Source organism: Penicillium alfredii (genome assembly GCF_028826965.1).
Source record: "Penicillium alfredii strain IBT 34128 chromosome Unknown utg000007l_segment0_segment0, whole genome shotgun sequence".
In the NCBI taxonomy this organism is placed as follows: Eukaryota; Fungi; Ascomycota; class Eurotiomycetes; order Eurotiales; family Aspergillaceae; genus Penicillium; species Penicillium alfredii.
The window spans coordinates 2023237-2049556 of NW_026622704.1; the positions used below are offsets into that span (position 1 = coordinate 2023237).

Sequence of the window (26320 nt, forward strand, 5' to 3'; positions counted from 1 at the left end):
TTTCTCTCTCTCTCCCACTCTCTGTCCAAGCTTTTCTTGAATTCCAGACGCCCATTGAAAACTTCATTCTTTGTCTTCTTATTGTGTCACCTCTTGCACCCCACGGAAATTCCCATCATAAATCCTGATGAGCAAACCCCCACAGGTATTGATGCTACGCATCCATGCTATTCCCAGTTTATCTCTCTTAGTTCGTAGATTCTGGTATATCCAATTGAAGAGTCGCCTAATCGGGACTTAGTATAATATCACGTGATTATGCCAATGACCGCGTCTTGGGGCTTGACCGCCTTCCCCCTTCACTTGGCCTTGATGCCATCCGATTTGAAAAACAACATATCATCCGCAATTCCCTCTGTGTCTTTCAGTGAGAATCTTCTAGACATGATATAGCATATCCTCGATGCGCCCATCCCTGAGCCTGCTGGCTGTCGCCCGTAGCCAGCCCCCGAGGCTGAAGAAGCCGGCTGTGAGTCTGGATCATGTAAGTACCAGATATTTCTTGGTTGTATACTCCTTTGAAAATGGCTGGGATTGTATCTCTCTGCATAATTAATGAGCTGCTGGATGGGCACTATACTAATATGAGGTATCTCTATGAAAACAGTTCATCCAGAGACAGCGAGTCCTGGCATTCTGGCGTGAGATCGTGCGCGCATTAAACAGTATGTCATATTTCCCTTTATTCCTTTCGAGTTGACCTTGGAAAGCGTCTTAATTACTTACGCTCATGTATCCAGAAATCCCGCCCTCGTCTACCCGAACGGAGCTGCATAGCTATGCGCGGCAGGAGTTTGAGCGGCATCGCGAGGTGACGGACTTGGTATGTAGTCTCTTTTCTCATTCAGTGAAGAGGATTGTCCTTAGGAGTCATAATATAGCTAACTGGATTGGCAGCAACATATCCGATACTTGCTTTCGGTATGGATATCTTCTCTGGGTGCTAATTGGCGCAGATACTTACGCGTGTACAGACAGGCAAGTCCGAGTTCGAGACTATGAGACGATACATCGACGAGCAGGTGGTTGGGTAATGGATTTCATTCTTGTATTTGTATACTGTGGGGGTTTTTCATGATGTAAATATACACTGCGACAAGATGGGCTCTTTCCTGGCCCACACTGACTATAAACGGCAACAAAACAAAGTACAGTACAATATTGAACATGCACTTCAAGTCCCCGCCGATTCTCGAACCCTGCATTTGCCACTGTCAAGGCTCCACCGATGCGAGTTCATTACAGCATCTCCACATACCTGGAACAGCAACTTTCCACCAGACAATGTTCATTGGGCAATGAAACCCGTCTCTGACAAATGACATGTGTCCGTCCGTTTGAAACTGTCAACCGGTTTCTGTACGCGATCGAAAGGATTTGGGCGAATTTACGTTGGGGGGGAGCTTTGACTCAACGCAGACCTCGAATCCTGCTACCAGGGTCTATGGCGTCATAGCCATTTCCTGGGCGTGTGGGGCGCGGGAGGATCTTGACCTTCCACAGGTTCTTTGCCATGATGCGAGTTCTGGATTTCGAAGATTCCATGGGTTATCGACTCTGTGCGATGAATTTTGTGGCTGAGGATATATATATCCGAGATGCTTTGCTCGATGACCCAGACTCTCCCTGATGAACGAGCTGCGACGTTTCTTGCTGAAGCATACTATCATCGGTTGAAATTGGCTGTTCAGTCTACATATTCTTCGATAATACCTCGTGATCTTTATTCGCATTGCCTTCTACGATTACGACCCTCCACATCTACGAACGACACGAACAACCTCTGGCACGAAATACCCCCAAACACTTCCCTTCCCATGCAATCCACCATGACGCGCCGAACACAAGCACAACACCCCACCACCAAAGACGTGACCCCCCAGCGGGCAAGACACCTCGAGCGCAATCGAGTCGCAGCCAACAAATGCCGCCTCAAGAAGAAGCAAGAACACCAGCAAATCCAGCGCCGCCTCAGCGACGAAACCGAGAAACACGATCTCCTCGTCGCACAGATCCACGGGCTCCGCGAAGAAATGTGGGAACTCAAGAACCGAATGTTCCAGCATGTTGGCTGTGAAGATACACACATCAACCACCAGCTGCAGACCATGACCCAGAATGCTTTATTGGGGAGTAATTCTTCTCTGGGTCGGCGCCCTTCATCGACCTTCTCGGTTGGGACGGCGTGGTCGGATGAGTCGCCGGTTGAGCCACCGGTTGAACATGACAATCTTTCAATTGGGGATGTCGCGGCTGATCTGGATGCTTCTACATTATTGACGGGGTACCTGGATGAGTCGCTTGACGATACACTTCCTGACTTGATGTTTGACGAGTTGATTGATCCGCAAAGCCTACAAGCTCTGCCGTGACTTTACTTTTCTTTTCTTTTCTTTTCGTTATTTTCCTTTTTTTTTCTTTCGCATGTGCAGAAATATCTATGAGATAATCATAATCTTTGTTAGCGCAATTCAAAGCAAAAAAGTGTTTGACGTCATCCAAAATTTAGTCCGTCAGGGTGTGGGTGGACCCCCGGGAAAATCAAGCTGGGTCGAAGGGTACGGTGGAGCTGGCATTCTGCATCCTGCGTTCAACGCCATTCGATAAGACACGAAGAATCATGAACAATCGGCCGCGTGGAGCTTTGTTTGTTGCCTATCAAATTATCCGGAATATTTCACCCGCTGTGGATACACACGGCGCCAGTGGGGGATCTGTGATGGCCGTTCCGAGTGGTATGGAAGTCGCAACCGCCAATAATAAGCTTAAATTACTCCAGGTCGGAGAGAGCAAGCTGTGGTTGTGAGGCTAGAGAGTTGTGCGTGTTTTCTTGTAGGGCGAGCGATCACCGAGAAAACGAAGCCGCTGATATCATAGGATTCGCATGTATGCTAGGCTTGTCGCGCATTTTCTTGTTTCGATGTCTTTTCTTTTATCTTTCTCTCATCCTCCTACCCCAGACAGTCTTGTTCTCTGTGTAGATATTTTCTTGCTTGCGATCAAAGATCCCATTCAATTGTTGACATCGTGATTCATTATGCCAGGCGCACTTCGCACAGCACCATCCCCTGGCCAGGACATGGCCAGGTTTTCGCAGAAAAACGTCCTGGGCTCCAGCTTCGAGACCACAGAGAGGTGAGCGGACATACCTAGAGAAAAAAAGAAACAGGATGTAAACGAAACGAGACTAATCGACTGCCAGATATTCACAATTACAACCCATTGGAGTCGGGGTGTCGGGTCTTGTCTGGTATAGTTGCTCTCTGCTGCGTGGATCGAGTTATCCTAACATTATTGCTTGGTTTGTTCTTTAGTTCTGCTCGAGACCAGATTTCCAACCAGACTGTTGCGGTCAAGAAACTTGCAGAGCCCTTCAAGACCGCAATCGTTGCCAACCACATGTTCCGCGAAATCAAGCTGCTCAAACAGCTTTGCCATGAGAATGTATGAATCTTTTCAACTAAACCTCTCTGCTTTAATGCGCGTATGCTGACCAGATCCAGATAATCAACCTGAACGATTTATTTATCTCTCCCTCCGAAGACATGTGAGCACGACTACACACTTCATTTGTGAGACCAGCATACTGACCGACAAAGTTACCTCGTAACCGATCTCATGGCGACGGACCTCCATACTCTCCTGAAATCCAAGAAGATCGAAGACCAATTCGCCCAATTCTTCATGTACCAGATTATGGTAAGAACATTACTGTGCTGTCAATACCTCCGAGTCAGTAACACTAACTAGATTGAAATACAGCGCGGCCTGAAATACGTCCACTCAGCCGGCGTAGTCCACCGTGACCTCAAACCCAGCAACATCCTCATCAAGGAGAACTGCGACCTAAAGATCTGCGACTTCGGGCTAGCCCGCGTGCAAGAAGCCCAGATGACAGGCTACGTCGCGACGCGATACTACCGCGCGCCCGAGATCATGCTCACCTGGCGCAAGTACAACGAGAAAGTCGACATCTGGAGCGCAGCCTGTATCTTTGCTGAAATGATGCTGGGCAAGCCTCTCTTCCCTGGCAAGAACCATATCGATCAGTTCTGTGTGATCACGCAGCAGCTGGGTAGTCCGCCGCCGGAAATTGTCGCCAAGAGCAGTCCCAACGTGAGTTTGCCCTAGGCCTGTGTCAAAAACACGCGATTTTGTTTTGCTGATATATGGTTTTTTTTTTTTTTTTTTGTTTTATTTTGTTAATAGACCTTGAATTTCGTCAAATCCCTCCCGGAACGACACCGCAAGCCTATGTCCAAGCTGGTTCCCGACGCCAACCCTAAAGGTATGCTACAATTCAATTCATATCACTTTGCAAAATCTCTATAGTAACTAACTTTGGAAACTAGCTGCGGCGTTACTGGACTTGATGCTGCAGTATGAACCGCAAAATCGCATTTCTGCCGCCGAGGCCCTGACGTCCCCGTATCTGGCACTGTATCATGATGAAAGCGATGAACCGGTGGCGCCGGAGCCATTCGATTGGGCTTTCGCCGAAGCTGAACTGCCCACAGATGTCTGGAAGACTGTCATGTATGTGCGATACAAAGCAATTACAAAGAAAGAAAGAAAGAGTGCATCGCTAATGATGTGATCCAGGTATGCCGAGGTATTGGGATACCATGAGAAATCTAGTCAGGGAGGCTCGGTGCAATTGAAGAGTCCGTCGAGCAAGATGGACGTGTCTATGGATTTGGGATAATGGGGCCATGGATCAAGAAGGATTATGTACCTTCACCTTGACGAACGTTACGCTTAATGTTAACGCTTGAATATATATGATCTCCAAACTCAAATGCTATTTGAATTGTATGAGTGGTGTACATAGGTTCTGCTTATTGACTGATTAAATCGCTCGAGCATGAAAACCGACACGGCAAGATCTTGGTAAATGTGCAGATATGACAGCATATCAACGCCCACTAGGATTATGTATCTCGTGCTATTGCTAGGTGGTAACTCGTCCCGCGGTCCAATAACTATGTGCATATCCAAATCAATCCCAAAATCACACACGCCCAGGCAATATCCAATCCATATATGGATCCCAAAGGTCAATCAATAACCGTCAAAAAACCACAGGGTATCTTTCCAAATTAACCGTCCCCTTTTTCTCAGAATCAAAAGTTCAAGATTGTTCATCGGCGCATCAAGTGGCCAGAAAGTGACACCTCATCTTCGCAATCAGACAGTCTCTTGACCATTCTGCTGACCACTGACACCCGACTGGGCATTGACCTCCGCAACAGGCTGGTCATTTTCCTGTTTCCTGCCGCGGCGCGAGTTCACCAAGTCCAAGACGGCAAAGTAATTGGTGACAGCAAACATGGCCCTGCCATGCATTAGTGTAAGTTTGAAGAATTCCTGTAATAGGAAACGGAAGTAAAGTTAAAGAAAACGTAGGGACCTACCATTCCACCGCGGCAATCACAATCTGCGCCTGCAAAGCATGGCAGCTGGGGAAGTTGCAAGACCCAGGTCCCGGGATCAACGCCGCCATGGCAATGAAGCCGCTGAACCACAGCCCACCGGTAATGATCTCCATAGCGGGGATGACGAATTCATGTGAGAAGCGCGGCAGCCAGAGAGGGGCCATGCCGAGGTAGGGGACTGCGATGGCGGTTGTCCAGCAGCCATTAAAGAGCATGAAATAGACCACATTGGAGAAGGACCACTCGCTATAGAGAGAGCCGATCACTAGACAGAGATAACTTGTCGGTTAGTCTTTTCTCAAGACCACAGCGTTGATTTTATGTTTGGCAGAGATCACTCACCATACGCGGTGACACCAATCGTGGCCAGGGCGAATATCGCCTGCACGACTCGTAGCGGGTATACCCAGGAGAGCATAGTGGAAGATTATGAGTGTATAATAAGAGGAAGTGTAAGGCTATTCAAAGAGAAGGCAAAGACAAAAATTATTGTCGAGGGAGAGGGGAAAGGGTCCACTCGAGCCATTAGGGCATGTCTTTGTTTAAATATCTCGTGGAACACGAGACTAAACCCTCTTTTGGCCGCAGTGAACGTCATGGCGTGAGGAACTAGCGGAGGGTAGATCGCATGGCTAGCGGAGAAACCGACAGGACAAACAAAGGTGGAGAAGGAGGTGAAAAAAAGTCTAATGCGGGTCGAGCGATTTGGAGATAACAGGTGGAAACCATGATGCTATACAAGTGTAGCCCTAGACATGTTATATTATGCTCTTTTTTTCTCTCTCTCTCTCCTTCTCCTTCTCTCTAATTCAATATTTCTCCTGCAAATCTCTGTTCAGCAATATCAAACTATTCACAGAAAATGACCAGGAAGTGCTGTCGATCTCACATGAATCCGAGGCCGACTGAAAAATGGAGATCTGCCGCTAGTGGGGATCCAAGTAACTTGCCCGAACCAGCAATGCAAAAATTCAGACCTCGGCTTCACAATCTGTACTTTGTTTTAGCCACCCGGAAAAAATTATAATAAAACTGAAAATAAAAAAAAAAAACCCTACAATGCTTTGAAATCGCCGTTACATATATACAAAAGCCCTATCTGTCATATCGTACACAATCCACATGGTCAGTTCCCTCGGGACACAAGTACTCGCACGGCATCCAACACCCCAATAGGCTTCTCATCGGCCGGCTCAATCGCAGCCCGAGCCGCATCGGGCTCACCAGATGACGGCCGCTTCCCGGCATCCTTGGCCGCCGCCTCAATAGCCGCATGCCGCTCACGCCACTCCCGATCCTCTTTATCCCGAATCTCCAGCTCGCGCAACCAAGCGTCACGCTTTTCCTGAGCCTTCCGCACTTCCACCGCCTTCTCAAACTCGCGGCGCTGCTGCCGCTCTGTCTTGAAGTACATCCCACCTGCGACCAAGGCCACCAGCGTGAATGCTTGTGCGTAGATTCGGGCGCGGAACATCCGGTTCATCTCGACCGAGTCGCCTGCTTTCATGGACCGGTAGGCACGGTAGAGAGCGTAGCATGTTGCGGCGCATCCTGGATACAGCGGGGGCGTGTTGATCAGTAAGTTGGGTTAGAGTGGGAATAACCTCCAGAGCTGGGTCTAGAGTGGGTGTGATCTCGTACCTAGTGGGATGAGTGGCTCTTCCTTCAGACGTCGCGTAAATTTTTGGAGAGAGGTTTCCTCTCGAAATTGACTGTTTAGCAGGGGTATATGTTAGCAGATCTGGTGTATCTCTTCCACCCCGAACATCTTGGAATCCCGGTTGCAGGGGTATAGACGCGGTGTCACATACGGGGTATCTTCGAACGAGGAAGGAAGAGGTTCGCGGCTCATGATGCAAATGGGGTGAGCTCGCTCAGAGCTCGACCGATGCGGGTTGTGCGGAGTTCAACCTCGTCCGCGGTGCGAATAGGATGGTTGGCGTGTTCGAAGAAGTCCAAAATATCGATCAGAGCAAGTTCAAGCAGAGGCCGGGCTCGTCGTTATTTTAGTTGTCCGAATCCCAGGCTGAAAATGCGTGATGCGGTTTTGTTGTCGGCGGGAGTCGGTGACGCTTGCCAAGGTATTTTCGAGGGCGGTCGGGTGTATGTCACTTACACCGAGTCGCCATTTGTTGGTTGACATTTGGGATTCAATGTAATTAAAGTGATTGGATAGTCAATATTATTTAGATGGCAAAGAATCTTATCCTTGTGGTTTTTACTGGTATTAAGCATTCGAAGTGAAACATTTTTACTTGTGTACCGCCTTGGCAGGACAGTATGCTAGCTGAATATATACTCTGGACTCTGAGATATAAAAGAGTTGATATTCACCAGAGAAAATGTTCAAGTTCTATGAAGGAAATATATTTCCTAGTCATATTTGACTCATTGTCTGGGATATTCGAAACATACAAGCAATTGTGATAAAATTGGATTGTAGCAAGCCCTTTTATAAGCGATTGTGCATATGCCCTGACTAGCAACTGTCGGGCTCCAAATGGACCAGGTACCACTTGGATGTAATTCAATTGGTGTTTTAGCCGCTTGTCCAAGCCTGCTAAGCTAATTACACTCTAAAGGATCAGGTTCCAAGGTTATCTTTAGCTGCCATCCTACGAGGTTCAACAATACATCACCCAAGGAAGCGATAACACAACATATAGGCCGCTTAGCATGAATTCCTAAACATTTCGAAGTCTCCTTACTGTCTATTTAATATCCGTTTATTATACTATCTACTTTAGACACTTAAATCATCCCAATTAAGCACTTAGGGCTAGCGGTCAGGGTTGATGACATAAGACCGCTCCGATCACGGTCCCGCCTCCGCGAGAAAAAAGAGTCCAAAGTCGCGAATTCCCCGTCGGCTGGCAAATTATCCCTGAAACAGCATCTGATTCACTTGGCTCAATCTTCCCGGGTAGATTCTTCATTCCCACGCCACTATGTCCGACGAGTCTGCCCCAAATGGCGTTACGATGCCTACCACTCTCAAGAGAAGCGGGCTGGGCTTGACCGAGTATACCGCCGCTCCGACGCCTCCCTCTGAACGCTCGCAACCCAGAGCTCTCGGGTTGCCCCCCAACTGGGGCATCCCTGATGCCTTCTTGCTCCCTAATGGATACCCCGATGTGAGATACAGCTCCCCGCCTGTTTTCTATTCGCATTCTAATGCGCTTTTTTCTGGACGTCTAGTATCTGCGATTGATCTTGACGTCACGGGTTTACGATGTCATCGACGAGACTCCCCTCACTCACGCCGTCAACATGAGTAACCGACTGGAAAGCCGGATTCTTCTCAAGCGGGAGGATATGCTTCCGGTGTTCAGCTTCAAGCTCCGTGGCGCATATAACAAGATGGCTCATTTGAACCATGAGCAGCGATGGAAAGGTGTTATTGCTTGCTCTGCAGGTGGGTGACTCGGAAATTAGATAAAATAACATGAAGAATTCTTTCTAACCTCCTTATCAGGGAACCATGCCCAAGGCGTGGCTTTCTCCGCTCGCAAATTGAGAATCCCCGCCACCATTGTCATGCCCTCCGGGACCCCGGCCATCAAGCACCTGAATGTCGCTCGCCTGGGAGGAAGTGTCGTCCTGCATGGAAATGACTTCGACGCTGCAAAGGAAGAGGCACACCGTTTACAGAAACAGCATGGCCTGACCAACATCCCGCCGTTTGACGACCCATATGTTATTGCTGGCCAAGGCACTATCGGCATGGAGCTCCTGCGCCAGGCCAACTTGGATAAGCTAGAGGCGGTCTTTTGCGCCGTTGGTGGTGGTGGTTTGATTGCTGGTATTGGTGTTTATCTCAAGCGCATTGCACCGCAGGTGAAGATCATTGGTGTCGAGGCATACGATGCCAACGCCATGGCCCAGTCTCTGGGGGCAGGCAACCGTGTCTTCCTCCAGGAAGTTGGCCTCTTCGCCGATGGAGCTGCGGTCAAATCCGTTGGAGAGGAGACCTACCGTCTCAGTCGGGAGGTGATCGACGATATCGTCCAAGTCTCCACCGACGAAACCTGTGCGGCCATCAAGGACGCCTTTGAGGACACACGATCCATCATCGAGCCTGCTGGTGCTTTGGCGCTCGCCGGTCTCAAGAAATACATTTCTCAAAAGCCCAGCCCCGATACCAGTCGCGAGTTGATCGCCATCACCTCCGGTGCGAACATGGACTTTGACCGACTGCGATTTGTTGCCGAGCGTGCTGCCCTCGGTGAACGCAAAGAGGCCCTCTTGAGCGTGAAGATCCCCGAGAAGCCCGGCGCTTTTTCCAGGCTCGTCGAAGTCATTCTTCCGCATGCCGTAACGGCATTCAGCTACCGATACGCACGCGAATCGTCGGCCGATGTCTTGATGGGCATTTCGCTTTCCGCTCTCACTGGCCGCGAAGACCTGGCCAAGATAATCGAGGAACTGACCAAGGGAGGCATGGACGCCAAGGATTTGAGCGACGATGAGCTCGCAAAGCGACACCTGCGCTTCCTCGTTGGTGGACGCTGCGACGTGGCCGACGAGCGGCTTTTTATGTTCGAGTTCCCTGAGCGACCGGGGGCTCTGGCCAAGTTCTTGACCACCCTCCGTCCCAACCAGAACATTTCTTTGTTCCACTACCGCAACTACGGCGGCGATGTGGGCAAGGTCCTGGCTGGCATCCAGTGCCCGGCAGCCGAAAAGGATGATCTCGAAGCCTTCCTTCGGGATCTGGGCTATCCGTTCAGCGAGCACACCGACTCGCCTACCTACAAGACTTTCCTTCGCTGTGAATGAGCTTCTGTCGGTGTTTAATGGAAACGAAGAACAAGAAAAAGGATAGATTATAGCTTTTTTTTATTGTTTACTTTTGCAAGCGACTTCAAAGCGCGGACCAGTTCCGGCATGCTTTCGTCCCCTGCTCGGCGTTTGGTTCTTTGGGGCATAGACTGGGAATTTCGGCTTCTGTATGATAGCTCTAATCTGGGTTGCTTTCCACCTCCATACCTGCTTTGCCCATGGCATTTCCTTCAATGATATATTTCATTCTCTTCTTAAAATTGTTATTTTCATTATATAGAATTCAAAATCCCCATCGTCCATCGTTTCACTTGATTCGAGTGTAGTTTAACCCACCAATCACAGTGCGACTGCCGGGCGATCGGCGATACAGAAGCTCCGGGCAACATTTGCTCGGCGAGAACCTTTGGAGCAACACATTCCCCCCATCGCCCTCACATCTCGATTGTGCCTTTGTCTCTGCGCGGCGAGACTGGAGGCATCGCCTCAAATTGATCACCCTTGAGAATTCGCCGCAAACATGCTGTCGCTCCGCACCGTCTTCGGCGCATCCTCGGGCACGCTCCGCCAGTTCCTCCCCTCCTTCTCCCGCCACTCCATCTACAGAGCCGCGTCATTACGGCCATTCTCGCATATGGTTCGAAATGGCTTGACGAAGTTGCGCGCCGGACAATCACAGAGCAACAATGCCGTCGCCGTGGGCGTGGCGTCCGCCAGACAGATCGAGCAGGTTCGGGGAATGAAGACCCGGTCATCAGTCAAGAAACTGTGTGACGACTGCAAGGTATGATTTTGCATGGCTCATTATACATCCCACTGGTGGAAAAGAAGGTTTGGTTGAAATGTTGTGTTCTGGATGCTGACGTTTTGAATTAACAGATGGTTCGTCGTAAGAAGCGTATCTATGTTATCTGGTGAGTTAACTTCCGTCCATGTCAGCAAAACTAGCAGATTATTTGAACCCCATTTGGTGCTAATGACTGGATTCGAATTCTATCAGCTCGAAAAACCCGAAGCACAAACAACGGCAAGGGAAATAGACGAGAGATATTCCTTCCGCATTTGATTTCGATACCACGCATGAAATTGGTTCCTTTGGTGACGGCTTTCATTTGCTCGGCTCCCTGCGCCCGCGTCTTCAGCGCGTGATCTCATACGGTCTTGATGATCAGGTCATTCTCCATGGGTTCGACACACGATTGTTCGCCTCCACTTTACAAATTGGAGGCGTATCTTGTTGCATTGTCTGACAACTGGACAGCTGGCTAGAGACTGCGGCGCTCATGTCATATTCCTGTATATTAGTGTTGTGACCAAGGAAGTTCTTGGTCCGTTGAATTCAACTCCATCTATGATCTCCCATATGGCTCTCTATGTCCAACTGCCCCCAAACTGAGAAGCCAATAGAATTCATAAAACACATCTCTAGAAGAGAATTTGGCATTTTAATTCCACCAAGCCATCGTTTCCAAGCACAACGCAGTAATGCGTTGAATCTGATGGGCCAATCGTACAATCACGTGATGTGTTCCTGGCTTCCCCGAACTTTTTTTTTTGAGAAAAACAGAAGCGCCTTCAACCCGGTTTAATTGCATCAATTTTGGTGTGACAGGATCATCGTCATGAGGTCGGCTTCTATTGCACGGCTGCAATACCGTGCCGTGTCTGGTTTGACCAGAACACCCCGTTTCCAGCCGCAAAGCCTGTTGCGCTCGCTATGCGTCTCCACGGCCGCTTTGCGCTCCTCCGCGGTTGCGCCGGTGTATCCGTCGATGCTGAGACAATGGGATCAGCGTCGGAATGCGTCATCGACGGCGTCAGAAGTGTATGTTTTCGATGTTAGCTCTTAGCATGGTTATGTGTCTAATTTCTTTGTGATTAGCCTCGAGGCCGCCAAAGCCAACCCGGAGGCCCTGTCCCAAGCCGCCATCATTGACAACCTTGATCCCCTCGAGGCTGCTCGACTTGACAAAGTTCGGAATATTGGCATTGCGGTACATAAAACCCCATTGACTTGTTTCGAGGACGTCTCTAACTGTTGACCGTCGCCCTAGGCCCATATTGACAGCGGTAAAACCACCTGTACCGAGCGTGTCCTTTTCTACACTGGCCGTATCAAGGCTATCCACGAGGTCCGTGGCCGCGACAGCGTCGGCGCTAAGATGGATTCCATGGATTTGGAGCGTGAGAAAGGTATTACAATCCAGTCCGCTGCTACCTTCTGTGACTGGGTCAAGAAGGATAAGGAGGGCAAAGAGCAAAAGTACCACGTCAACCTGATTGATACCCCCGGACACATTGATTTCACCATCGAGGTCGAACGAGCGCTGCGCGTTCTGGACGGCGCTGTCATGATTCTGTGCGCCGTATCGGGTGTTCAGTCCCAGACTATCACGGTCGACCGACAAATGCGCCGCTACAATGTTCCCCGAATTTCGTTTGTCAACAAGATGGACCGAATGGGTGCCAACCCCTTCAAAGCCATTGATCAGATCAACTACAAGCTCAAGATCCCGGCCGCTGCCGTTCAAGTGCCCATTGGTGCCGAGGACGAATTCGAGGGTGTCGTGGACTTGATTCGCATGAAGACCATTTACAACGTCGGCGAGAGTGGTGAAGACATTATGGAGACGGATGAAATCCCCGAGAAAGTCAAAGCTATCGCCGAGGAGAGACGTGCCAAGCTTATCGAGACGGTTGCTGATGTCGACGATGAAATTGCCGAACTCTTCCTCGACGAGAAGGAGCCTACTGCTGATCAGCTTAAGGCGGCGATCCGTCGGGCTACGATCGGGCTGAAGTTCACTCCAGTTTTCATGGGATCCGCCTTGGCTAACAAGTCGGTTCAACCCATGCTGGACGGTGTTGTCGACTACCTCCCCAACCCTTCGGAAGTTGAGAACCTGGCCCTTGACAGGAAGCGGAATGAGGCCTCTGTCAAGCTCGTCCCTTACAATGATCTTCCCTTTGTTGGTCTGGCTTTCAAGCTGGAGGAGAGCAACTTTGGACAGTTGACCTACATTCGGGTGTACCAGGGCACCCTCCGCAAGGGCTCTAACGTCTTCAACGCTCGCAACGACAAGAAGGTCAAGATCCCCCGTATTGTACGCATGCACTCCAACGAGATGGAAGAAGTCACCGAGATTGGCGCTGGTGAAATCTGCGCTGTGTTCGGTGTTGACTGTGCCTCGGGTGATACCTTCACAGACGGGCAGTTGGGCTACAGCATGTCGTCCATGTTTGTCCCCGAACCTGTGGTCTCGCTCTCGATTAAGCCGAAGCAAAGCAAGGACGGTGCCAACTTCTCCAAAGCCATGGCCCGATTCCAGAGAGAAGACCCGACCTTCCGAGTGACCTACGACCATGAGAGCGAACAAACCCTCATTTCCGGTATGGGTGAGCTCCACCTCGACATCTATGTGGAACGTATGCGTCGCGAGTACCGCGTCGACTGCGAGACGGGTCCACCGCAAGTCGCCTACCGTGAGACTATGGGTCACCGCGTTGACTTCGACCACCTGTTCAAGAAGCAGTCCGGAGGACCGGGTGACTTTGCCCGTGTCATGGGTTGGATGGAGCCGACTGGTGCGCTCGAGGATAACAAGTTCGAGCAGCAGGTTGTTGGTGGCAGCATCTCTGAGAAGTTCCTGTTTGCTTGCGAGAAGGGATTCAACGCCTCTTGTGAGAAGGGTCCTTTGATCGGCCACAAGATTCTTGGAACCTCCATGGTCATCAACGACGGTGCTACCCACGTGACAGACTCGTCTGAAATGGCTTTCAAACAAGCTACTCAGCAGGCCTTCCGCAAGGCCTTCATGGAGAGCAACCCTGCGGTCCTGGAGCCCTTGATGAAGACGGTTGTGACCGCCCCGTCCGAGTTCCAGGGTGATGTGATTGGGTTGTTGAACAAGCGCGGTGCCACCATCAACGACACCGAGACCGGCGTCGACGAGTTCACCATCTACTCCGACTGCAGTCTGCACGGCATGTTCGGCTTCAGCAGCAACCTGCGTGCTGCCACCCAGGGCAAGGGCGAGTACAGCATGGAGTTTAGCCACTACGAGAGGGCGCCTCCGCACATGCAGTATGTTTCAATCCTTCCTTATCTCACATTTTCCCTGCTCTTTTTTTCGTCTTTTGCCATGGAGTTTTCACGCTAACCTACCTGCCTTTTCTTCCCCCTACAGAAAGGAACTTATCGCCAAGTACCTCAAGGCGCAGGCCGACAGACACAAGAAATAAACCCGCCAACACCCCATCCACCTCAATCGCCCTGTAACAATCTTCCTCTCTTGCCTACCCTCACCACCAACCGTTTTTGGTCTTGGTACCGCATGGCTTTGACCCCGCTGCCTTGCGCTCTGTACTCTTTTGTACTTTCTATGATCTCGCACTATATCACCCTGCGTCGGCTTCTATACCTGTATTTCAAGACTCAGATATTACTTTCTACTCTCCTGTCTGAACAATAGAATCATTGTCATTATATGGTCTTGTACCTACTGGCTCAATAATGTAGGCAATTTCTAAGAGGAACGAACAGATAGGAGCACAGGATGACTACCTTAGGCTGTATATACACTAAGAAATGCTTCTTAGGTTGTGTTTATCACTGTTTGGTGATGAGCTTTTGGAGCTACTGCTACTAAAATTTAATAATATAAGAAGATATGAAGTAGGTCGCAGAAAGTCTGGGAGGATTCGACTTCGCTACCCCTATGTGATCCCCCGACCTTCAATACGTGTTACAAAAAAAGAAAGAAAAGAAAAAGGGAGAAAAGGGAGAAACGAGATAGTTAAAAAATAGATTAGAAAAGAATTTAGAAAAAAGATTAGGAAATTAATTAATTCTTTTAAGAGACAGAGAAAAATACTAATAAAAAAATAATAGTAGTAGTAAAATAGCTACCTATATATTTAATAAAGAATAGGACCTTTTAAATAGCATACAATACAGAATAAATTTTCAACTTTTTTGGGGGTTCGTAGTTTTAGGGCTCGTGGTTCCTGTCAAATAAATGACCCTGCGCCTCCAAAGATCAGATAACAACAACTAGGACCATCAATCATTCAAAAACAAAACAAAAAATAAGCATAATATAATCCAGGAAATTCACTATAAGGAAATATGTCAGCAGACCCAAAGAAACAAAGGAAACACCATCGGAATGCCTTGCAACGACTGAAATCCAAGGCGAACCAGCTAAAAGAATGTAAATCTCAGAGGTATCGGGGAGATCCAAAGCTCGATTGTCGCAAGTGACTCAGTTTCCACTCCTCCATAGCTTTAGCGACCCACCCCCTCAATCGATGCAGTCTCAATGGAAACACCAGACTCCCAGGACGTAGGTTCGCATGGGGGAGTCGAATCAGCCCGAGGGCTGGCAATGGTTTCGGACCCAAGAGAAGGGACCGGCGAGAGGGGTGGCAGAGACCGATTGAGGTCTTTTTCAGCAACCGAACGAGAGAAAGAAGTCGAGGCCTGTGTGAGACAGAAAGGGAAGGAGGGAGAAAGTTAGTCGATTGGGAATCGGGGCCGGGGTTGCACTTACCGAAGATGAGCAAACAGGTGCTGGGACAGAGGTTGGGAGGGACCGGTGCGGACGAGATTGCTGCTTGGTTTGGTTAGTCTGCGGCGAAGGGCTGATGGGCGCGGGATTGACGATCTCAGCGCTCATGGCGCGAGGCATGGATCCCGTGCCTGCGCGGCTGACTCTCCTTTCTGCGTTGCGTAAGACGGGACCGTTATCAAAAGACCCGGGGGGAGGTTCTTGGCTGTCAGTGGATGTCTGTGGAGTATCAACAAAGTGCTCGAGGTCGAGGTCGCTCAGGAAGAAGGGCCAGCAGATGGGATGAATGGGCTGTGGCGAGGGGAGGTGGTAGAAGGGACTATCCTGGGATCTAGTCCCAGTTCCAGATGCCGGGGTGGTTGCGGATCTCTGGGGCCGCGGACGTCGGAGAAAGGTCTCGTTCTTGTCACCGGGGCGCAGGTTGGGATCTCCTGGAATGAGGTACTTCCACAGAGGCTTGCCGTTGTCGTCACAGACGTGATAGTGCTCCAATATGGCATGGGCGATGTTGGTGTAGGACTCGCGGTCGTTCACCATCCTGGTTAATCTCCCGCCGATGTGGTCGTCGCGCTGATACAGCATGGAGGTAATCAGAGAACCCATTTCACTAGCCGGCATGTCGTTCAGAACCCACGTCGTCATCAAGCTCATGAGCTTCTGAATGCCTTCGAGAGTCCATGCAGTGACGGGCTGTCGTGTCTGGTCCTCAAACTCCGTGCAGAAAGACTCCGAGAAAGAATTAAAGGGGCTCTGTCCTTGCTGCATTAGAGGTCTGTTCCCTCGCCGAAGGGCACCAGCGCACCTCAGCCTTAGAGAACTTACCTGTGAGGGATCATCATGGATCCATTCCTGAGTCGTCATGGAACTTGCAGAGAACACACTCGAATGGTCATCTTCCACGGCGGTACTGGCAACGGGGGATTGAACCATGGCTTGCCTATCGAGAACATTTCCCGGCGGAGTCAATACCGACATGCTAGGACGTCTGGAACTCATGGGAAGCGGATTTGTCTGTCTGCGAATGGCACCGGACCGTTTCAGTAAGCCTGTCAAAGTAGCAGTAGTAGTAGTAGACCTCGGAGTGGGGATAACGGGGGGCGGATTGTTCATCAAGGATCGCTGAGCATTGTCTTCGTCAAGGTGATCGACTGAACCGCTCTCAATGCCGGGGTTCCCTCTGGATGGAGCCATTCTTGTCCATGGGGGAGAAGTTTAGCTATGAGCCTGATTCACTCTCCATCAAGGGCAGACCCGGACTCCTCGTCCTGTTGGGCTGAATGGAGTCAAAACAGGAGGGGTGTAGATATGGGAAGAACGCCTGAAGAGACCGGTGACTGAATTGAATATCTTGAGGACTTACCAGTCTATGAGGAAGTTGATGATGCTTGATGAGGATCCAATTCAATGGTCATGGTCGGGGTATTTATATCTCAAAGCCATGGGGCCAGATGTTGCCGTCCCTTGTTCGCCCAGATCACGTAGACAAAGAGCAGCACCATGTCTCCTATACTGGTCTTTGTTCAGAACAAAGACCTAGACAGAATGGGATTGTTCGCCGGACGCTGCCAACAGTCTCGGTTAGGAACAAAGAAAATGGGCAATAGGCAACATAGGATAGGTTGTTCGGTAGTCATTGGCCTTGTAGATATGTGCCATCAACGATGTTCGATGTCTTGGTCGACGGATGAGTTGGAAATTGCCGTTCTTATTCATTGTTGTATGAAGAAACGTGTTGACCGGTCTTGGGCAGTGCCCCCAATTTTCTGAAAGAGAGTCAGTATATCTGATAACGAGGAAGTAAACTGCGATAAGTTCATAGACTAGTGAGAAAGTCTAGCCAAATGCACCTAAATATAACTGCATAGGAGATGGAGGTATTCCGGCATGAGATAATTAAACCTGATATAGAGATGAAATATATACAGGGCTATCTTAGATCAGTATAACTTTATTCCGAGGGAACCATTTATTACGGAGGTACTTACATTTATTGAATTCTCTTTAATCTAGTTAAAAAAAGGCGATTTATCTGTAAGATCGACTTGGTAGTTCTACTATATTTATCTATCTACTATATTTTCCTTTAAATAAGGATTATTACTTATCTTTTCTGTACTTTATCTATAATATTATCTATACAAGCCTCTCTTAATCTCTCTATAGATCGATAAAATAATACTCTCCTATATAGCTATATTCGGCCTTAACTAAGACCTACGCCTTGTCGGAACCGAGTATAGCTAGCTATCCTTATTCTTCTATCTCGGGTTTCTAGCCTAGCAGCTACCCACAAGTCTCCTAAATCCATACGATTAGTACCTTAGGCCTTGAGCTTCCTCCTAGGTACATAATTTGCTATTCACTGTAGACTTCTTATTAACCTAGGTTAGACCTTGTAGCCAATACTTATTGATCCCCTATCATAATAGACTTGAAGTTTTAAGGAAGTATATTATATAAATCCTTTTACCTTATAAGATAACTTGTTATAGCCTAATCACCCCAGTGACCCTCATTCCAGTTTACCACCAAGACCGAGCTCAATGCTTCAATATTCTCTTCCAAAAGCCCCTGGATGGATTTGCGGGAGCATCATGAGTTGTCTCCGAAACATGGGCCATATCATAAGATTGAAGGATTCGGATAAGTTGATCATTGATCTTATCCACCTTTGCCGAGAGCCCAGAGAGTTGCACGTACAATCTCCAGCTCCCTCGATTTGCTTGGTCCCTAAAGACGAATTGTCTTCAGAATGCTGAGCCAGCTCGTGTCGCATTTGCCGGTTTGGACCCTACCCGAAAGAAGCATAGGCTTGATTTAATTCTCGATCAGTGAGTTTTGACATAGCGATATAGAGTTCGGTGTTTTGAACGTTGCATTCCTGAAAAATATTTGCAAACTCTGTAGATACCTGCGCTCCCTTTTCAAAAAAGGACCCATCGCTTGCATTATCTCAATAACCTGAGAGTAATCAATGTCGGAGGACCTCGCTCCTAAGTTGAGAAGCCCTTGCCCCACATCATCTAGCTCTCGGCATATTTTCCAGAAACGATGCTCCTTCTCAATGACAGAGGCAAGCAGATTTTGGCTTGGTTGGCATGATTCGTATTGGGGAGGGCGGTTGGGGCAGTCGGGGACTGTCTTCGATTATTGGCCTTCAAAAGATAATTCGGACATTTTCAGGGATGATTGAACGATTTTTGTATGTTAAGTTTTGGTGTCAGGGAGGTAAAAGAAATTTCTTGAAAAAATCTGGGATTGAGGGTCTAAATTATCAGAAGAACGTAATGTCCAGCCAACCGCCTCCTAATATAGAGCCATGGTAGCCTTGACTAGATCAAACTAATTTGAGCCCTGCTAAGTTATAAAGGTTTTTTTGGTTTAACCATTTTATACAGCCTTAGATTCTGCTTCAAGTATGGTATGTTTGGAAGAGGGACTCGAGCTTTGATACTTCCCACCAGTAGATATCAACGCATTACGAAGTGATTATATAGATGTAAGGATTCCTAGAGAATTACTGTTTAAGGTTAAATCCTGCGAACTCATCCTCAGATTAGCTTATACTGCCCAGATCGCGTGGGTCTTGTTGCTAATATCTTTAGAATCAATAAGGGAAAATGCCGATGACAGAAAATTCGGGAAATAGGGATATAAGAAGCACGCATTGATGATGAAACTTCCAATAAAACACGTAATGGATCCTGTGTGAGCACCAGATGGGTATATGCGCAGTATGAAAAGAGACAGAGCTGAGAACTTAAAAAGAAGAATACTTCGAGAGGAGTGGTATGGATGCAAGGGACCTTCAAAGATAGCAAGCCCCTAGAGCCAAAGTATCCATCGCACGCTAGAAACAGCACCCCGGAAGATACCACGGACGAGTTTGAAGACCATGACGATCAACCACACCCACCACAGTGCACCAACGAGGGCCCATTCAAGCATACTGAACCCTGCACGCCTCACCCAACGCAGCCGGCGTCGACGTTTCCGCACTCCCTTGTCCAGAGCATCGCTGAGTTGCTTCACAGCCAGCGTACTGGTGGTGTTGAGCTCGACACACAGGTCCTCGGCTTCATTTGCGGTGGCCCGGACTCGGGGTGTAAGAGTCTGATTGACCAAAGTTTCCAGGTCCTTGAGCTGCGAGCGCAAAGGGGATGATGTTCCAGTGGAGAAATTATGCATCGAATTCTGGAACGAGTACTGAGTGATCTCAAATCGCCGGAGAAGACTCTGAGCAGCAACATGAAATTCCTCACTCCGAGCCACCCGTGGAACAGATGCACTCGGACCCAAAGCACTTTGCAACCAATGAGGAACCGGGTCGCGTGAACTATGAGCTCGGCGGGTAATTTCTCGTGCTTTGATACCTGATGATAAAAAGAGAGCTCGCGTGCGTTCAACTTCGGTCTTGCCAGGGACGCCGGAATCCTTCGGTGTTTTGAGACTGCGATCGGAGATGCTCCAAGCGCGACTGGCGCCCGAAAGTATGGAACGATTATCCGGGGATGGGCCTCGAGATGCCCGGGCTTTGGCAAGACCGGTGACAGGGGGTCGAGTGAGACTAAAGGGAACGGACGGATCCTTGATCTGATGCGGCTTCAGGCGATCACGACTGGAGGGCAAGGCTGGGCCAAAATCCAGGGTTTTGCTGCGTGGCAGAGTTTGCCTGGAAATCTCACGATCGTCGTGTCTCCGTAAGGCAGGCCCACGTCCGTAGGGACTTCCGAATTCAGATGCATCAGTAGTCCCGCCCCGATCATCTTGTCGCAAGGGCGACGTGAAGGCTGGCAGAGACGGAAGAAAGCTTCTTGAAGACATGCCCTTGTCAGAATCCCTGTGCGTCAAGCGAGCAGGCTCATCCGCAAATGGTGGTAGACGTCGTAGAAGGCCCTTGGAGCCAGCTCGTTTGTCGGTCCTTGTTTCTTCATCGTCATCCGAATCGCTATCGTCCGAGGAAGATGTTGTTGCGGACGAAGACTTGCGTGAAGAAGGCATGGGCTCTTTTTTGAGAATGAAATCTCCAACCTTGGAAACCTCGTTGCCGACTAGTTTAGTTATCCGACCAGGCCCCTTGAAGATGCCCTTTAGCTTAGATTCATGACCATGAGGACCCCTGCGGACTCGATAATCATCCATCCGATGTGCTTCAGATGGAATTTGATCATCCGCGTAAGACGAAGAAACAACATCCGGAAGCGGACTTGGCTCGAGCTTCGAGGTACCCTCAGAGGAAGGCGCCAAGTTTTGTTGGCGCATTGCCTCCGAATCCAAGACATCGTCTTCATGTTCCTGGGCTTCAAGAATGCGTTGCTTGCTCTTGCTGCGTTCATGGCGCGAGGCTATCTTATGACGAAGCCCCTTCTTTGCTGGAGAAGGAGACCGGCTAGAAGGTGGAGATAGATTGACGGCAATGCTGGGGAAATAGCCGGCGGCATGGGCGGGAGAGTTAGGAGCAGTACTGTCCATTCCTTCCATGGACATTCGGGGATTGAATCGGTCATCCACGCTGCCATTTGACGAGAGTGATGCCCTTCTCGACATTTGTTTCCATTGAGTAGTGATTGGCGGAAGCTCAGACAGTTGCGATGCCGCGGTTCGGTCTGCTCTTGCATTGGGGACGGCCGCAGGAGATTTGTCGTAGGGTGTCCGAGATTCCAAGGCGTTCGGTTGCTCGTCCCTTGGATGTCTTCCAGTATCTTTCCGAAAATGATCCCACGAGGTCTGGCGGTTTCTGTCCATAGAACTATGAAGCTGTGCACTAGAATCGCTCGACACGCTACTCGCACGCACTCTGAGGTTGCCTAATCGTGAGCGCTTCCGCGAACTAGAAATGCTGCCGCTCTCCAAAGTGTGCGAGTGATTTCGCGAATGAGATTTGTCTCGTCCACGGCCTATTCTCCTAAATTCGGGGCCCAAGGCAGGGTGGGAGCTGGACATGGAAGTTGGACGGGAAGAATGTTCTTCTGATGCGGGATAGACGATTTCAACGGAAGGGCGCTGTTTTTGGGGCACAGGTGTATTTGTGTCCACGAGGGCCAGCTGCGTAGGGTCTGGATAGATTTTGTGGCCTTCCCTGTCGACGATCTTGGCCTTGTTGGTGCCATCCTCAACCCATGCAGCATCTGCAAGCATCTCGACAGGAGAAATAATCCAATCAAGTCGTGGCCGGGGGGCTTTTACGCTACTAGTACGGCTAGCGCGTCTCAAGCTCGAAGGAGGGGAGGCACCTATCATGTCCACATCGTCGGGATCATCACGAGACACATGTCTCTGACCGAGCTGGAAAGGAGGCAGCTGAAGCGAGTCCTTTTGATCGTGAACTCTGTGACTGTATTTCTTCTCGACGGCGTTGATCCACTGGTGAACTCTGTCGACATCATGCCAGCCGTCTGCCTGTGCATCAATGGTGCATTTTTCGCGATACCTAACCCGTCTGTTGCGAATCATTTGGAGTGGGTTATAGCCCCGGTTTGCTGGTAAAGGAGCATTGGCAGGACTCTGAGAATCGAGGTCACCGTCCACGGGAGGATTTCGCAGCGGTGGCAGCGAAGGGAGCAACCGCAGATATTCATGAAAAAGGTCAAAGTGACGCCGGGCTTTGTCTGCGCGAGCAAAAGTGCTATCAGAGAATTCATATTCTCGATGGTCATCAACCACTGAAGGAGGCAACAAATCTACCACGGGGGGCTGGCCTGGTCCGCCGGGTTGTGTCGCCCGCGCAAATCCATCACCAGATGGCCGACCTTGTTGGGGATGTGCAAAATCACGCGGTGATTGACTGGGCCCTGGTGATGCCCCATAGATATCTGTGGGGGCGGCAGGTTGAGAAATAGACAACGGTCTTCGTCCGGGCTGGCCTGGCGGTAGCCCAGAAGCGGTTCTCCTCCGAGACTCATTGAGATTTAGAGCCAGATTCACGATCTGGAGGGAATCCCTATCGAAACCAGGGGCAGACTGGCCTAGATTATCCTTCACTTCGGGCTGCGTCGAGCTTCTGGAGGGCTGGGTATCAGGCGGAGGTGTAGGAGTCTGGTCAGTCACCGGGGTCGACGACTGAGCCGCCGAAGAGGACTCGGGCACAGAATTTTTGTGCTTCTTCCATGGAAATCGCAAGCGTTTCTTGGGAACGACGATCTCGGGTTCGGGAGCAGCGCGCTTCTCTGTAGGCGGTTCTGGTGGCCGGGCACGATACGAGCCTGTCCTCGAGCTCTTTGAAGGAGGCAAGGAATCAACCAGAAAGCCACTCGAGCTTTGTGTCTGACGATGACTAGAAGAAGTCTTCCGGTCTCCCTCGCGAGAACTGCTTCCGAGCGTGCTACCCTCCAGCTCCCCGCTGGCTCGGCCATTGTTCATCGGGGGAGCGGCTCGCCGAGATGAGCCATCGGATCGATGCGAAGCTGAAAAGGTTCCGGAGTTCAAATCCCGCGGTGTTTCATCCGTGGCGATCATTGAATATCGTGCGCGTGGTTCGTTGAGTCGGTGCGACATCACAGCCGGGGAGAGGGGGGGGGAAGGTGCTAGATGACCACGCCTGGCAGGGAGGCAACAGACATAGTCTGGCAACAGGATAAAATCATAGAGGCGATCAAAAGGATCAAGAAAAAAGTAAAAGGACGGGAGTCAAGAGTGAATCAAGAACTCCGTCTGAAGCAGCAACTGCCGTCTACATCGGAGTTGCGCGTCAGCCCGCATCGGAATGTTATGTAAGCCTTTGCATCGAGGCAAAAGAACCTCGGGATGTACACAACCCACATCTTAAGACGAGAGAAAGAAGTAAAGTAAGGGGTAAAGCAGTGGAATGACGCATGGGGAGCCAGGGATATAAGATTTACGTGGTGTAGTGGCAGAGTTGCCTTGTCATGGCACATAGGAAAGTCCTAGCATTGGGGTCTAACCACGCAGAAGTACAACTAGACGTACAGTTCCTGTAAAAAGGACGAAGATGTACAGGATTAAAAAAAGAAGCAGTGCCGCTCCGGGCCAATGCTTACTCCACCCGCAAGCACTGGAGTCGGGCTTCCGTCTCAATGACCTGTAGAGGAGAAGTAGGTTAGCCAATCCGGACCAGACGTATACAAATCAAGTAACAAGAAGGATTAATAAAGCATACCTCGAGAGCCTGTTTGACTTCAAGAACACGGCGAACATCGGCAAGCCAATCCTTGCTCAAGATCTTAGCCCAGCCCTGAAGAGTGTTCATCTCCCGGGCGGCTTCGTCCACGTTGCCCTGCTCCAGGAAACTCTCCGTCCGAAGAAGAATACTCTCCACATCGTCACCTCCAGCAAGGCCATCCTTCTTGAACATAACCTTGCTCAGAGCGAGACTGGCGGCGTGGCTGGCGATACCAGCGTCTTCGGGCAGCAAACTAGCCTTTCGAACCTCGCTCGCCACGCGGCGGAAACGCTCAATGATCTGGGGAGTCGAGGGGATACCGCGCTGGTAGGCAGTGGGGTTGATGGACGCGATGGCAGCGTCAACAACTGGGTCATCCGCAGCCAATTCTTTCACTGCAACTAACTCACGAACGAACGGCCGAGGAGTTTCGGCGCGCTCAAGAACGGAACGCACAGCGTCCACGGCAACCTGCAGCTGCTGAGTCTTGAGGTTGGTGTCGATAACGTGACTCCATCCGCTAGTGATCTTCTCGAGCTCGTTGATGCTAGCCGTCAGCTCGTTCAGCTTGCTGAGGCGACCCTCGCGCTCGCGCTCAACCAGACCCTGAACGTCGTGGACGTATTTGCGGTTGAGCTCAATAGCCTGCTCAACCAGCTCGTTCTGAAGGCGCTGCTCGGCAAGCTGCTGAGCACGGAGCAGCTCTGTCGTAACCTTGTCCTGGTAGGCCAAGGCGAGCTTCTCCCGCTCGGCCTCGAACTCCTCCCGGTACTGAGCAGCCTCCGAAGTGCGCATTTCCTCAAAGCGGCGGATCAATTCGCGGGCCGATTCATCGAACGTAGCGTGAGCCTTGTTGACTTCCTCCTGCGCAGCATTGCGTGCCTCAGACCGGATCGTTGAGATCTTCTCACCGATCTTCTGCAGCTCCTCCTTGGCCTTGGCGACCGGTGCAGAGTACTTTTGGGAGTTCTCATCTGCGCTAATCACGGTGACGATGTCGTTGAAGGTCTTGACTAGCTCCTGAACGACACCTTCATCACCATCCTGCATCTGAAGCAGTTCGATGGTGGGTGCGGCAGAGACGGCGGGTTGTCGGGGCTCTTCCAGCGCGACAGGCTTCTTCTCCTCCTTTGGAGCAGGCTTTGCGTCCTTCTGATCCTTGGAAGCTTTGTCTTCCTTGGCCTTCACAACGGCAGCGTTCCGGTCCTCGGGCTTGGCACTCTCGGTCTTCGTTTGACCCTCGTGAGCCTTCGCACTCATATGAGGTCCCGCCTTGGAGACATCGCTTCCCAAGTCCTCCTCTCCGGTGACCTTCCAAGACAGACCACTTTTGCTAGGAATTGTGACGGCCTTGCCCTCCTCCCGGGGAGCAACCGGAAGGCGGTTCTTGTGCCTCGAAGCATTGGGGAATCGACGGTAGAAGTCGCGCTCCTCGAAGTAGAGAACGCATTCCTCACCGTACGGGATGTATTCTGTGAAAAAGTCATGGAAATTGTCGGACTTCAGCGCCGTGAAAATGCCGCCACCATAAGCAAGCCCGGAGCCGAGGATCAGATAAATCAAAAACCGGCGGAAACGACCGGTCTTGCGAGGAGCGGGTGCCGAAGACGAGGGAGGAGCCTTCGATTCTGGAGGAAGAAATTGGATGAGAACCCGACACAGATTTCAATTCCACCAAAGGGGCCGGTCATACCTTGTTCAGCAGCCTTCGCGATAGTCTTCGGAGGGACCGTTGACTCGGAGGAAGGGGAGGCAGGAGTCGGGCCACCGGTTGGCGGCTTGGAATCAGCGAAGAATCGCTTTTTGCATTAATTATTAGCAAAGCCCAACAAGCACGTGTAGAGGATGATGTCGTACCTGGCCCGACAGCCGGCCGCTCGCACCGGCTCGAGACAGCCATTGCGGAGAGATTCGTTGGCGAACAGGGTACGACAGCAATTGCCGACTCGGGGCAATCGAGGAACGCAGCATGACGAGCTGCACAATCGCCAAAGAGCGGGGTGGCTTTGGGGGGATGAAAGGCGGGTGAGGTAGGAAGACGGGAGATGCCCAGTTGCGCTTCCGATGATCCTGCGGGCGGTCAGGTCAGCTTGGCTTCACTACTTGGCTTGTCACTGTCCCATACTGACTCCATCCAAAACACTGTCAATATAATAATCAAATTTGACAAGGAAATACGGCTCAGAAAAACTTATTTAATTGATCAAGTTAATATTAAAAAGCTTCTAGCCCGTAAAGTGGTCTACCTACCACCTATTGACCACACGGCATACCAGTGACTGGGAGCCTGCTCTGTTGAATTCTGCCTGCGAATAAAGGCATCTTTTTTTTTTTTTTTCAAAAAGATTGTTGCTGATACTTCTTTCATTAAATGCTCGTCACGAGCTGCCACTAAGTTCGATTGAAAGTGCGGC

At 50.2% G+C, this 26320-nt stretch overlaps 11 protein-coding genes across 11 annotated transcripts; 6 read left to right on the forward strand and 5 right to left on the reverse strand.

The window, feature by feature from the left end:
• Positions 1–403: 403 nt before the first annotated feature.
• NUU61_005409 (LYR motif-containing protein 2) lies at positions 404–1034 on the forward strand (the record flags this gene model as incomplete). The annotated part of the gene is made up of 5 exons (XM_056655991.1): positions 404–484; positions 608–665; positions 741–823; positions 898–921; positions 975–1034. The coding sequence occupies 5 exons, from the start codon at positions 404–406 to the stop codon at positions 1032–1034; spliced, it is 306 nt and encodes a 101-aa protein (XP_056511604.1).
• A 795-nt stretch (positions 1035–1829) lies between these two features.
• NUU61_005410 (bZIP transcription factor) lies at positions 1830–2372 on the forward strand (the record flags this gene model as incomplete). The annotated part of the gene is made up of 1 exon (XM_056655992.1): positions 1830–2372. The coding sequence occupies one exon, from the start codon at positions 1830–1832 to the stop codon at positions 2370–2372; it is 543 nt and encodes a 180-aa protein (XP_056511605.1).
• Positions 2373–3037: 665 nt separating this feature from the next.
• On the forward strand, positions 3038–4705 carry NUU61_005411 (uncharacterized protein; the record flags this gene model as incomplete). The annotated part of the gene is made up of 9 exons (XM_056655993.1): positions 3038–3135; positions 3203–3250; positions 3315–3444; positions 3504–3547; positions 3600–3699; positions 3763–4116; positions 4210–4288; positions 4353–4536; positions 4603–4705. The coding sequence occupies 9 exons, from the start codon at positions 3038–3040 to the stop codon at positions 4703–4705; spliced, it is 1140 nt and encodes a 379-aa protein (XP_056511606.1).
• Positions 4706–5187: 482 nt separating this feature from the next.
• Positions 5188–5853, reverse strand: NUU61_005412 (MARVEL domain-containing protein; the record flags this gene model as incomplete). The annotated part of the gene is made up of 3 exons (XM_056655994.1): positions 5188–5335; positions 5415–5700; positions 5778–5853. The coding sequence occupies 3 exons, from the start codon at positions 5851–5853 to the stop codon at positions 5188–5190; spliced, it is 510 nt and encodes a 169-aa protein (XP_056511607.1).
• Positions 5854–6561: 708 nt separating this feature from the next.
• rcf1 (respiratory supercomplex assembly factor RCF1) lies at positions 6562–7287 on the reverse strand (the record flags this gene model as incomplete). Its single annotated transcript, XM_056655995.1, has 3 exons — positions 6562–6986; positions 7077–7147; positions 7247–7287. 3 exons carry the CDS (start codon positions 7285–7287, stop codon positions 6562–6564), a joined length of 537 nt encoding a protein of 178 aa, XP_056511608.1.
• Positions 7288–8383: 1096 nt separating this feature from the next.
• On the forward strand, positions 8384–10214 carry NUU61_005414 (threonine dehydratase, biosynthetic; the record flags this gene model as incomplete). The annotated part of the gene is made up of 3 exons (XM_056655996.1): positions 8384–8569; positions 8634–8850; positions 8911–10214. The coding sequence occupies 3 exons, from the start codon at positions 8384–8386 to the stop codon at positions 10212–10214; spliced, it is 1707 nt and encodes a 568-aa protein (XP_056511609.1).
• A 523-nt stretch (positions 10215–10737) lies between these two features.
• NUU61_005415 (uncharacterized protein) lies at positions 10738–11177 on the forward strand (the record flags this gene model as incomplete). Its single annotated transcript, XM_056655997.1, has 2 exons — positions 10738–11001; positions 11169–11177. The coding sequence occupies 2 exons, from the start codon at positions 10738–10740 to the stop codon at positions 11175–11177; spliced, it is 273 nt and encodes a 90-aa protein (XP_056511610.1).
• Positions 11178–11839: 662 nt separating this feature from the next.
• NUU61_005416 (elongation factor G) lies at positions 11840–14459 on the forward strand (the record flags this gene model as incomplete). Its single annotated transcript, XM_056655998.1, has 4 exons — positions 11840–12042; positions 12100–12211; positions 12272–14301; positions 14405–14459. 4 exons carry the CDS (start codon positions 11840–11842, stop codon positions 14457–14459), a joined length of 2400 nt encoding a protein of 799 aa, XP_056511611.1.
• Positions 14460–15667: 1208 nt separating this feature from the next.
• Positions 15668–16978, reverse strand: NUU61_005417 (Lipopolysaccharide-modifying protein; the record flags this gene model as incomplete). Its single annotated transcript, XM_056655999.1, has 1 exon — positions 15668–16978. One exon carries the CDS (start codon positions 16976–16978, stop codon positions 15668–15670), a length of 1311 nt encoding a protein of 436 aa, XP_056511612.1.
• A 2634-nt stretch (positions 16979–19612) lies between these two features.
• On the reverse strand, positions 19613–23281 carry NUU61_005418 (uncharacterized protein; the record flags this gene model as incomplete). The annotated part of the gene is made up of 1 exon (XM_056656000.1): positions 19613–23281. The coding sequence occupies one exon, from the start codon at positions 23279–23281 to the stop codon at positions 19613–19615; it is 3669 nt and encodes a 1222-aa protein (XP_056511613.1).
• Positions 23282–23780: 499 nt separating this feature from the next.
• On the reverse strand, positions 23781–26040 carry NUU61_005419 (MICOS complex subunit MIC60; the record flags this gene model as incomplete). Its single annotated transcript, XM_056656001.1, has 5 exons — positions 23781–23825; positions 23904–25534; positions 25600–25705; positions 25764–25976; positions 26032–26040. The coding sequence occupies 5 exons, from the start codon at positions 26038–26040 to the stop codon at positions 23781–23783; spliced, it is 2004 nt and encodes a 667-aa protein (XP_056511614.1).
• Between the last annotated feature and the right edge of the window lie 280 nt (positions 26041–26320).